The sequence below is a fragment of the Mesitornis unicolor genome, unplaced genomic scaffold (genome assembly GCF_000695765.1).
Source record: "Mesitornis unicolor isolate BGI_N332 unplaced genomic scaffold, ASM69576v1 scaffold41453, whole genome shotgun sequence".
Lineage (NCBI taxonomy): Eukaryota > Metazoa > Chordata > Aves > Mesitornithiformes > Mesitornithidae > Mesitornis > Mesitornis unicolor.
In genome coordinates, this window is record NW_010176086.1 from 1 (window position 1) to 11,326 (window position 11,326).

The 11,326-nt window shown below is 47.2% G+C and overlaps 1 protein-coding gene across 1 annotated transcript; it reads left to right on the forward strand.

The window, feature by feature from the left end:
• Nucleotides 1-7,143: 7,143 nt before the first annotated feature.
• Nucleotides 7,144-9,682, forward strand: MRPL14 (mitochondrial ribosomal protein L14). Its single transcript, XM_010181648.1, has 2 exons — nt 7,144-7,233; nt 9,029-9,682. The coding sequence occupies exons 1-2, from the start codon at nt 7,160-7,162 to the stop codon at nt 9,393-9,395; spliced, it is 441 nt and encodes a 146-aa protein (XP_010179950.1). The 5' UTR covers nt 7,144-7,159; the 3' UTR covers nt 9,396-9,682.
• The last annotated feature ends 1,644 nt before the right edge of the window (nt 9,683-11,326 follow it).

Genomic DNA, 11,326 nt, shown 5'->3' on the forward strand with positions numbered 1-11,326 from the left:
GTTCCCGGGGTGCTGGATTGCTCCTGGAGTCGGCTCAGCCCTCCGGCGTTGGAGCTGGGTGAGAGTGGGCCGCAGTGCGTGTGCGCGGCTGCCGTGTGGGCCCTGCGGTGCCTGGGTGGACAGCTCCTCCCTTCCCTGGCTGCCGGCCCTGCTGCTTGCCCTTCAGAGCCGTTTGGCCCAGGCGTCCGTCGGTGGTGCTCTGTGCCCAGGGCCTGAAACGCCCAAACCGTGAGCGTGGGCCGCTGCTCTGGAAGGCTGAGAAATGCTGGCACCACAGATGGCACAGGGGCTGAGTCTGAGTGGCACGCAGCAGGGCAAGTACTTGTGACATCTTGCAGAAGCAGCTCAGAACTGGGGCCTGGGCTGTGCAGAGCCTTTGTGTCTCCTGGAGTTTTTGTACCCCTTGCACACTGGGCACTGGCGATGGGGTGACATCTTCCCTCTCCACCAGCCAAGACCGCTTGCTCCTGCTGGGCTTCATCCCATGCTAGAGCATTCTGGCCTGAGGCAGGAGAGAAACACTATTCTGATGTCCTGCACCATGTGGTCTTCAGAGCGTTTCTTCGCCTCAGAATTCACGTGAGGCTGCGCTGCCGGGATTAGGCTCGTGTGGGTATGAGTAGTCATGCAGCAAAGTGAGACCAAAATTCCTGTGTCCTGACAAGCATGTCATTTACTTGTGTGTGTCATGGGGACTTGAGAAGTGTGGGTGCTAGTCTGTGTTTTGCTGGTTATTCTCCAAAACCTCCTTTGGAGGTTCAGTGAGTAAGGGGAGGCAATGTGGGGAAGAAGACAGCGTGACATGTTTCTTTTAAGTGTGGAAGACTTACTCCTTGTAGTAAAAGCAGACAAGCAGCCAGCTCTTGTAAAAGCAGGACACAGATGGACATCTGGGCTTTGTTCACTTGTTTGGTTTGAAAGTTCCCCAAGCTCACCTGGGAGGGTCTTGTGTGGCAGAAGAGAAACCCAGTTAAGGGAAGTTTTTGAGTGAGAGACAAGGCTTATTCCAGCAGAGTTACAGGTAGCTCTGTGCTGTCTTGCTGCATGCGTGTGCCGTTGTCTCCAGGTTAAATTTCTCTTAAGCCTGAATTCTGTCTGTATTAGGCATCCTTTTCTGGTGTAGCTTTATCCGGAAGGCCTGGAGCCACTATCGTTATTTGGCCTGTGAACGACTAGCTTAGGTCAGTGGTTCCTGACCTTTTTTTTTAATGGTTGAGCCACAGCTCCCCACCTTCTCTTCCTTCTTGTTTGTGTCCTCTTCCTCGTCACAGCTCCCCCCAGTGTGGTTATAGCTATCTGGTTTGTGATCACACCTTGCTGGCTGGGGCCTGGTCACCCAGGTCAGGGCTGGGAGCAGAATCTGGTCTTGTGGCTTGCCACCTATGGTCCTGTTCCTGAGACCTCAGTACTTATAAAAGTAGTAAAGATACATTTGAGAGGTGATATCAGCGTAAAGTGTGGGCAGTTCTCTGTATTCACGTGTAATTCCAAAAGGCAGAGCCTGGGAGGGACCTCACTGGGCTTCACCTCCAGCCCACAGACCAAAACAGAGCTACTGGCATTAGATACCTGCTCTACTGTGCTTCTTCTCTGACCACACACAGAAAGTCTTCCTCTCTGTAGCTTAATTTCCTGCTGGTGCACTGGGAATAATCCCTTCCTATTTTAGTCCAGTGCTGTGAATATGAATATATAGAATGGTTTAAGATACTTGGATACTGGAGTGATAAGAGCCGTAAGTACCTTAGAGTTGGGACTTCTGGATACTTAAAATGTGAAAAGTAAGTTTTCTGTTAAAGGTATACAGCTCTATTTTTATCTGCCTTTTCTGATTGTGATCTGGAAAATGGAGTTAGTGTGTTTTGCTTCAAAATTGTTAACAGATGTACCTGTAATGAGTTTCTGTTGGTAACTCAGATCAAGAAATATCCTGTTTAATAGCTAATCCTATTCATAAACGGAATTCAAAAAGACTTAATTCCTCTTTGTGAATCCTGGCCTTTCTGGCTGTCATTAATGTAAAACCAATTACGTCCTGGTAATGAATATCTTGCGTATTTTTAACACACAGAAGTCCTTAATCACATCGTTTCCTTTCTGAGGAGAGCTGTGAATAGATTGAGTCCCGCAGTTCACAGTTGGCTCTTGTAGCTCACCCTGAGAGATGGTCTATAAATAAACCTGCAGTGGCAGAGTAGGGGTTTAGGTATTTGCATCACATGTATTGTCTTGGATTTATTTCCTGTGTTTTAATGATGGATGACAGATGCAGTTCAAGTCTTTGTGGTGCCTGGAGCATGTCTGTTTTGGCCACCTGGAAGACTAAAGGGGATATTGGCCCCCATTGGCTGACAGTGCAAATCAGGTTACTACTATTAAAGTGAAGAATATTTTTCTGTTTTATTTTGTATGTTTGACAGCAGGCTTTGGGTAGTAGGCCTCAGCATTTGCTTTGCAGCATCCGTTGGTTTTCCTTGAGGCCTGTTTATGTGGATAATTTACTAGCAGAAAGAAGGAAAATAAATAGCTGAATGGTTGCAGAGCTGCAGATCTTGGGAATATAGAGAGCAGGGGTCATTTCCAAAGCTTGTGATTAAAAAGGAAAGTAATGCTGGATTGCTAGGTAGCAGCACTATTTAAAAGCACCTTTACTCTAGGGTGCAGGAACAGTACTTTGGTTTTTAGGGTGTACGCTGCTGATTAAAATTTGGTCAGAGCCATTGTGCTGGCCTCTTGAGTGTTCAGATGCAGATCCATGGCTGTGTTAATAGTGCAGATTCATGCTGACCATTCCTGTGAAGCACATCAGTGTTTTTGCTGAAATGAGCGAGATCCTTTTCTTGTCCAAGTCTCCCGGTGTTTCTCTGGAGATGCTGTCACTATGTAAGTCTGGGTTGACAGTGAAAGAGAAGTCCCAGTCTTGAGTTTTGCTACATTTTGCACCAGCATTCACGTGGCTGTGGGACGAGTTGGATCAGAGAACTGATCTAGCTGAAAACTGTGATTTACATGAATGCTCGGGCCAGCAGAAGGGAGGGGATGGAAATGTGTCTGGGGGGAATGGAGGGCTTCTGTTCTTGGTACTTTGTGCTCTGATGTTGGTTCAAAGTGAGTGTGTAATCCTGTCCCCCTTATCTAGGAGATGTCCTTGCTTTGTATCAGCTTCTTGAGGTGGTCTGCTCACGTGCTTGCGCCCGTTTGACGAAAATATTGTATATGGCCTGCTTCTGTTAGCTGGGATGAAATTTTCCAAACCTCTTTCATTCAAAATGCACTCAAGATTGTGGTAAATATAAGTTAGTTCTTGAATCTCAAGGGGCAGCAGTGAAGGTGGTTGCTTTAGTATGGCACTTGAAAGTGGTGCAGTGGGTAAATAACTTCCAGCAGTTTGTAACTGGTGAAGGGTTCCTTTGTTGAGCGGTGTTGGTATTTGATGTCAGTCTGTTGCACTGAATGGGGTATGGCTGGAGGGCTCTCGAGAAGGGAGTGTTTGTTGCTGCAGGTTATTGTGTGCTCAGACTTATACAGTGAAGTAGAAATTGGGTCATTTTATTGAGTATTTGATTACCAGATTCCTTTACCCTTTCTGAATCTTACTCTGAACTCAGTCTGAGATCTGCACTAACTTTTAACTGATAATGTGGTGCAGAGAGAAGCAAAATGCCTCTATGATTCTCGTTTTAAGAAATTTAAGCCAGATTTAAGAATTAAAGCTTAGCATTTAGGGGCAGCATGGTAGGAGCTGGGGAAGAGGTTGCTCTGTGTGGTTCTTTATCACTGCTTTGGTGCAGCTACGTGTGGCTACACTGTATCATACTTGTCTTTGTGGTCAGCCTTTCATTTTAGGGTAGTGCCTGCTTAAATACTGCTCTTGCCTAGCATGGACAACTTGGAAATTAATCCTGCTTGAACAGGAGATTGGACTAGATGACCTCCAAAAGTCCCTTCCAAGATAATTCCTTGGTCAGGTGTGTATTAGTGACTAAGTGCTAAGCAGCAGTGGTATTCTGTCTATCTAGGGTATACGCGGGTGTACTCCTATATCAGTTGGGCATTATCAACAGCCAACTTTTGGGGATTCCTGCGAATTTTTCAGTGTTTGACAGTTATGGGGCTACTCTTCCCATACACCTCTGAGCACTGAAACCTGAAACATTGAACCTTGGGAGAGGAGAGCCACCTTCAGAAGCAAACAGGGGTCACGTGCATTCCCCGTGCCTGTGGTAAGTGCAGTGTCCTCAGAGCCTTTTTAGGGCCCGCTGCTGTGAGGCAGCATCAGTGCTGGGAAGCAGAGAGGTGCCAGCTGCGCTGGGGCCGATGGCTGTCATCGCTTTTGTAGAGACTCTTCAGCTTTGACACCAACTCGGAGCATTTGCGTTGGCAACGTGACAGAGCGAGTGACTTCTGCACCATTTGGAGTTTAGGTTAGGAATTGGCTGCTCCACAGAGGGGGAGACTGAGGGTGGAAGATCGAGCACCCTGTTCACAGCCGCAGAGGGAGCAAGTCAGGACTGGGTCTGGTTGAAGAGCACCTGGAGACAGATCCAAACTGTTGGCTGTTGGTTTCCAGAAGGGAAGCTGGCGTGTTACAATAGCTGAAGATATGATTCACCGTTTGTGAACCTGCTTGCACCCTTGCATGCCATACTCCATGCCACAGATGCATTCTTCTCTTCCCTTCACCCTGAACTTTTCTGTCAACTGGAAGCATCCCCCCTGTTTACTCAGTTCCTAACAGGATGCTTCATACCAAATAATAAATCATACGAAGTTTCTTAGTTTGTGACACATCTTAGTGTGCCAAGGAATAATTCTTAGCAAGGAAGGGGCTACTGAGTCATCAGGAAAAATAAACAGTCCTTGGATGCTTAACGCTGTTGATGCTTCTGCTGGTAGTTTTGTAACCTCAAACGCTCATTGTTGCCACAGGGTAGAAACAAACGGTGACTCCTCCCAGAAGTGGGGAGTGACTTCAGAGTTTAGGCAGTGCTTTAGGACTCTGACTTGTGGCCTTGAGTACACCTATGCTGGCCATGATGTTGCTGTCCCTCCGACAGCGGGCAGCGCGTGTGCCCGTGCCTGTCCTGCTGCGAGCCAGCAGACCTCTCCTCTCGGACTGAGGTAGTGGTGAGGGTGAGCAGGCCCATCCTCTCCTGCCAGCGAGGCCACCATGCCTGCTAGGGGCATAGAGCTGGACTCCTCAGGAAGCATCCCTCAAAGATGGGCAGAGAGAGGCCGACTTGCTGCTGCTGCTGCTGCTTGTCTGGGTCCTCTGGAGGGATCCAAGGCCTTGGTGTGATTCTGGAGGAAGTAGGAGCAACATTACCCACCGGGTTTGAGTTTCATGCAGGGAAATAGTACACTGAGGTGCAGAACCGGACATGGGCTGTGCTCCTTGCCAGCCCAGGGTGTGGGCTTACAGCAAGGCAATGTAGTCAGGCTTGCTCAGAAATCCTAGGAGCAGTAGCAAAGCCCAGGTAATTGGACCTTCATTGCCAGCAGCAGTGTAAGTACTGCAGGGCCTTGTTTTCATTAGGATTGCACAGCCAGGTAAGGAGCTGTGGCAGAAATACAGACTTCTTGGAGTCTTATTTCAGAGAGGGAACAACGCAGGCAAGCTCCAAAGGGAAGCTGTGAACTTGCTTGGAGATCTCTACCCCACTGAAAAGTGGTCTTGTTTATCAAATAGGTGTGAGCTTTGGCTGTTGCTGATTTCTCCCAAACCTGCCTGTATGACAGGCAAGACAGTTTGCCACATATTGCGTGCTTCGCTCAGGAAGTGCTGCTACAAAACTGCTGTGGTGCACATCTCCAGTGCTTCTCATCTTGCTGTCAGGTGACGCTTGCTTTGTAGGACAACCGCAAACTAAACATTGCACACATCCCCAAGTAAGTAAAGACACGGGGGAAAAATAATAAAGAGAGAGTGAAGATTTAGCCTGGGCTTTGCTTGGTTGTAATAAGAACAGCTGGGGCATTTTCTGTCAGAAGGCTCTGTGGGTATTTTTTTCTCCCCAGAGAAATTGTCAGCTTTGTTTTTAAAGTAAAAGTTAAGAAAACGATTTTACAGTGTTCTGCTACAGTTTGACCCTAAGCTCGTCAGGGCTGGCAAAGGGAGATAAGAGGTCAATGTATTTTTAATGTTTGCTTTAGAAAGGAGAGAAACAGAGCATGCATTGGGTGCATTGCCAACGTCTAGGCAAGCAGTGTAGCACAGCAGTGGCTGCAGGCAGGTGTAAAGTCTTTGCTCTACCTGAGCTGGCCATAAACAGGACTGGCTTTAGGTCTGTGTTATTTTCTGCCCTCACTTGGATCTGCTCCCAAACTGATGTCTGGCAAAGCAATCCGGTTCAGATAAACCTTTGTGATTGCTGGTGCAAGCTGGTCCCCATTAGTCTGACAGAATGAGGTTAGGGAACCGCCAAAGATGTAGTCAGGGGAAAGGGTGTGGTGAGCTTGGTGGTTGACCTTGTCACCCAGCTCTGCGGCAGTTGAGGTAGTGCTTTTGGTTTGGGTTGAGCTTGCACCATAAAGTTACAGGGAACTGTTTCATCTGGGCAGCCCAGACTGGGAGGGATGTGATCCGGATCTCTGCACAGTGGCTCCTCAGCGCCATGTATGTGTTAAGAGGGAGTGTGCCCTCACCAGTGGCACTTTGTCTTGTGTCTTGACTGGCAAATTGTTTCTTGAAGCTCTGATGCCAGTCTGCAGAGCATCTCTGGCTTTTTGCTTGGTTTTATAGGTAACATTGGTGGCTTTTACAAGTAACCACGGTAGCTTTTACTGGTCACTGCAGCCTTTAAACTAGTCCACATCTGAAATTCTCAAACCTGCTGCTTGTTACATGGTTCACAGGGCACGCAGAAGGGCCCTTACCTCTGTGCACAGGAAACTGCGGTGCAGCGATACTGAATCAGCTTTGTAGTGTATGCGTCTGAATTATATTGTCTGCTGAACTCAGACGGGGGTTGTTGATCCACTTTGTAGTGTGCTGCGGATGCTGCGAGCACTCTGTGTGCTGTGGATTGCAGCATCTAAAGAGGTGCTGAGGCTCTAGTGGGTGATTCACGTAAGGGAAAGAAAGCAAAACAAACTCTTTCCATTTCCCAGATTTCATGATTCTCTTGTTTCTTATGCAGGGCGGGTTACCAGAATCCAAATGGCTCTCTTGAATAGGCAGCTGGGTTTATCCTTAACCCATCTAAGCAGTGCAGTGATCCAGCGGCACTTCAGGTAATTGTCAAATCTTGCTTTTGCTTTTGTGTTCTTAGGAGAACTTCCTGATTGAAAGATAGGTCAAGTGTAAGATACAATATTTCTAATTCAAAAAGGATAATATTATTTTTAAAAAAAAATCTCACAGTTGTCTTTTCACAGGTTGTAAAGTGAGCCCCGACACAACAACATGTGCAGGTTCCTGGCAGTCTGAACATGGTCTGAACTCTGCATTTTTATAAGCATGTAAGGAAGCTTTAGGTCACTGAGGGTGGTGCAAGGGCCTGCAAGCAGAAGTTGAAAGTGCCTGTGTTTCTCAGGCAAGTGCAAAAAAGTGACAGCCAGGCCCTGCTGATGCAGAGCCCATTACCTGTTTAAAATTATTCCAGAGTTGATAAATTTAGTTACTTAGAACAAAACTACCTGAATAACTCTTTGAAGTATTATGGTTTCAGTGTAAAGGGTCATTCCCATGACTATGGTCTAGGGAGGGGATTAAGACAATGCTCAGGGCTACATTGTGTGATAGTCCCAGGAGCCATCTGAAGGAGGTATCTAAATCTTACTGGCTTTCTCTGTAAGTGAGCTGCATGAGAGCATGGGCTAGTAGACATTTAAAGGGTATTTATACACTGACAGCAAGAGGAAGGCGAAGTCCACAGAAATGAGCAGTGCTACTGCAGGATGCCAACAGTTTTACTGGGGAAACCTTTTCTGTGAGGTGGGCCTGCTTTGGATGTGGGAGGGTTTTGCTCCAAAACTGGCAGAAATGAAGAAAGGAGGGGAAAGAAAATGTCCTCCTTGTGCAGTTACTCTTGCATAGTGGTACCTGGGCAATCACACTTACAGTTTTGTGCTACTGCTGCGTTGGCCTCTGCGGTGCGAAACAAATCCTGAAAGGCAGCGCTTGACCTCCGGAGCAGTTAAGAATAATGCAGTCTGACCCAGCCTTCCCTTACTGCATGCAAAAATGTCTGTTTCAACTGATGGCCATCCACACTGCGTTTGATGCGCAGGGTATCGCTTGCTCTTCTTCTAAGCAGCATCACAAATACAGGTCTTTTGAATAGCCATTCCTGTAAGGAAGGTTGAATTATGTCTCTGTTTATTCCTGCTGTTCCCAAGCACATTCAGAGTCAGATCTAACAACTTAGTATAGACAGTTTATTTCCGTTGTTTCTTACTCCTGATAATCCCGCAGAGTAAACAGATACAGAAGAGACTGCATCTCTCAGGGTTCCTCCCATGTGGGGAAGGTGATAATCTGTTAGATTCTGGTTGGTGGCAGCTTAGCACAGCCACAGCAGAACTGCAGAGGTCCCACTGAGAGCAGAATGAGGTGGGAGATGCTCATAGACTTCACTGAAAAGAAGATTGGTCAGAGAAGTACTTATTGCTGAGGACTGTGTACAAGATTGAAAGAGCCTGACTTGAGCCTTAGCTTCCTGTGGGCAATTTGTAGCAGAAGCAAGCGCGGTTTTTTGCATGGAAATTGAAGTTGAATGGAATCATCTGCAGTTGCTAAAAAGCCCAGTAAATGCAAGCCACTCGTCATGCCATCTTTCAGTTGTGTTTCAGGGTAGAACAGTCGTTTTGTGTTTGACATTTAGTGAAGAGTATGCAAAGCCCAAAGTAGCATCTCGCTTTCAAAGAGCACATTGAACGCAGTCAATGTGTCACCCATATGGTATGTATTTGTTGTTGGCACCTTCTGAGTGGTTTGTGTAATGACAAGACCCTGTGCTGGATTTGCCCTTGCTCCCCAAGGATTATTGAGGAGATCTGTCTCTCATTCTTTCTTGTCTTTTGCTAGTGTCACTGGAGCATGCCAAGCAATACAGAAGCTCACCCGTGTGCGAGTGGTGGACAACAGCGCCTTGGGGAACACGCCGTACCACCGGCCACCAAAATGCATCCACGTGTATAACAAGACCGGAGTTGGCAAAGTGGGAGACATGATCCTGCTGGCTATCAAGGGGGAAAAGAAGAAGGCGCTAATTGTAGGGCACAAGATGCCTGGCCCCGTCATGACGCCTAGATTTGATTCCAACAATGTGGTACTCATAGAAGACAACGGAAATCCAGTAGGGACTAGAATAAAAACACCAATACCCTATATCCTGCGACGGAGAGAAGGAGAGTTCTCCAAAGTGTTGGCCATTGCCCACAACTTTGTATGAAAGTGAAGAAAGGTCTCTGGCAGTCCTGTTAATATCCTTTCATACAGTAGCTGTTCCTTGGTCTTTCTCTAGAAAATGGTGAAATGTCAAAAAGTTGAGGTTCATCAAGAATCCCTCTTCCTGTTTAAGAATTACAAGCAAATAGTTGAAATACCTTATTTTTCTCCAAAGGAAGGTTGATTTATTTCACAGAACATCTGCAGTGTGTTTGGGAAACGGTCCTTCACCCTTACTGCTCCAGTGGTGTTCATTTGGTTTGTAATCATTAAAATGAGAACATGAAAATCCTTCTTGTTTTGTAGTTTATGCTCTGTTTTCCCTATTCCCACCTTTCCCAGTTTGCCAGAAGCAAGACACAAAGCATAGTCCCTGGCCCAGTGCCACTGGGGTCTACAAGATGTGTTCATGTTAATAGAGTAGGAGAGAGATATAACGAACTGTTGATGCCTTGGGCACATTCAGTTAAAGGATTAGTTTCTATCTCTTTGCCTAAGAAGAGTCTTTAGGAGGAAAAGAAATTGGGAGAGCACGATGGCCTAGAACTTGAGAGGTGTGTGGTTGAACAGGGTGTGCTGGAGGTAGGGAAGCAGAGGTGGGAAGGGAAGGTGAATGGAGTAGGTTTGAGATGCAGCCTATGCTCTCCACCTGACGAACCTCAGGAAATTGTGTTCTCCCAGTGATGCAGGAGCTGGGTTCAGATTGAAAGGTCCATAGAAAGAAGCTTCATTTTGGACTGCATTTTGGGACCACACCAGACGTTATCTGTGATGTCGGTTGGTGAGACTGGCTGTTGTCCAGTGCTGCTTCCTAAGCTCGGCCACAGTAGTGGGCAAATACCACTGTACTGCTTTCCAGCTGTGGTCCGGGAGCCAAACAGCTGCCTTCACATGGAGCTGAGGAGAGAAACTTGGTGCTTGTGGTGGGTAAAGGGACATTGGGGCAGAGCACTCCTAGAAATAGCAGTGCTGGGGAAGAGGGTGCAGGGGATGCAGCCAGCAGGAGTCTGGCTAGCTTCATGCACCTGGGCCAACTCCTTTGGTTTGGTGGCAGCTGGCTGTGCCTTGTCCTTCCACCTCCCATCCCTGTTGTGCAGGAAAAATTCCTTACTTTGGCCCTGCGTTGCCCCAGTGTGAGTATCTGAAGACTGCAGCACTGAGCTATTCCACCCTTCAGCTGGTTACTCCTAGCAGATGCATCTGCATCCCATGCTCCCCACTGTGGAATCCACATTGCCCATGGAAAAGGTGAGCTCTGGATCCCCTCATACTCCAGGTAATGCAGGTAAGATGACACTTCAAATTTAAATTCTGTGCTCGGAAGTGATGTTTATGCCATCAGAGACATGGCATACCGTGGCCCAACTTTTCAATTTGGTTCAATTTGTTCCTGAGATCCTCCCGGGGCTCTTTTTTGGGGTGATAAACACTGTTCTATGAGCAGCTTCCCAGCCCTTTTGGCGATGCTCTGGCTTCAGGAGCAGGGTTGGGCAGGGGCTGTGGGGCTGCAGTGAGCCCTGGGTGCACAGGCCGGATCCTGGCACCGAGGGGGGGTCTTTGTGCAGGGCTGCAGGGTGCTGCTCTACCCCAGTTTGATGACGGGGTGGGTAAGTCAGCATTGTGTCCTGCCATCAGCAGATAAATCTCCACAGCCCAGTTTAGGTGTGCTTTTTAGCTTTTTCAAAGCTCATCCCAGTAGCAGGCTGAAGTGTTTTGAGTAGAAAAAGAGTATATGGTTTTATGTATATTTAGGGAAAGTATTTAAGCCACATTAGCTTTGCAGTCTTGCTTTAGAAAAACCTTCCACAACCTTTGAAAGTCCCCCAACCTCAATAAGCACATAAACAAATACTTTTATAGTGTTTTTTTATAAAAAATCATAAGGCAATTGACATGTGTGTCATGCCCTTCCTGCAGGCAGGAGGAGCTCAGGCT

Bases quoted from the DNA above. Each gene is read 5' to 3' on its own strand.
- MRPL14 (XM_010181648.1), top strand. From the start codon at position 7,160: ATGGCTCTCTTGAATAGGCAGCTGGGTTTATCCTTAACCCATCTAAGC. The intron at 7,234-9,028 runs GTAATTGTCAAA...GTCTTTTGCTAG, and splicing joins GTGATCCAGCGGCACTTCAG to TGTCACTGGAGCATGCCAAG.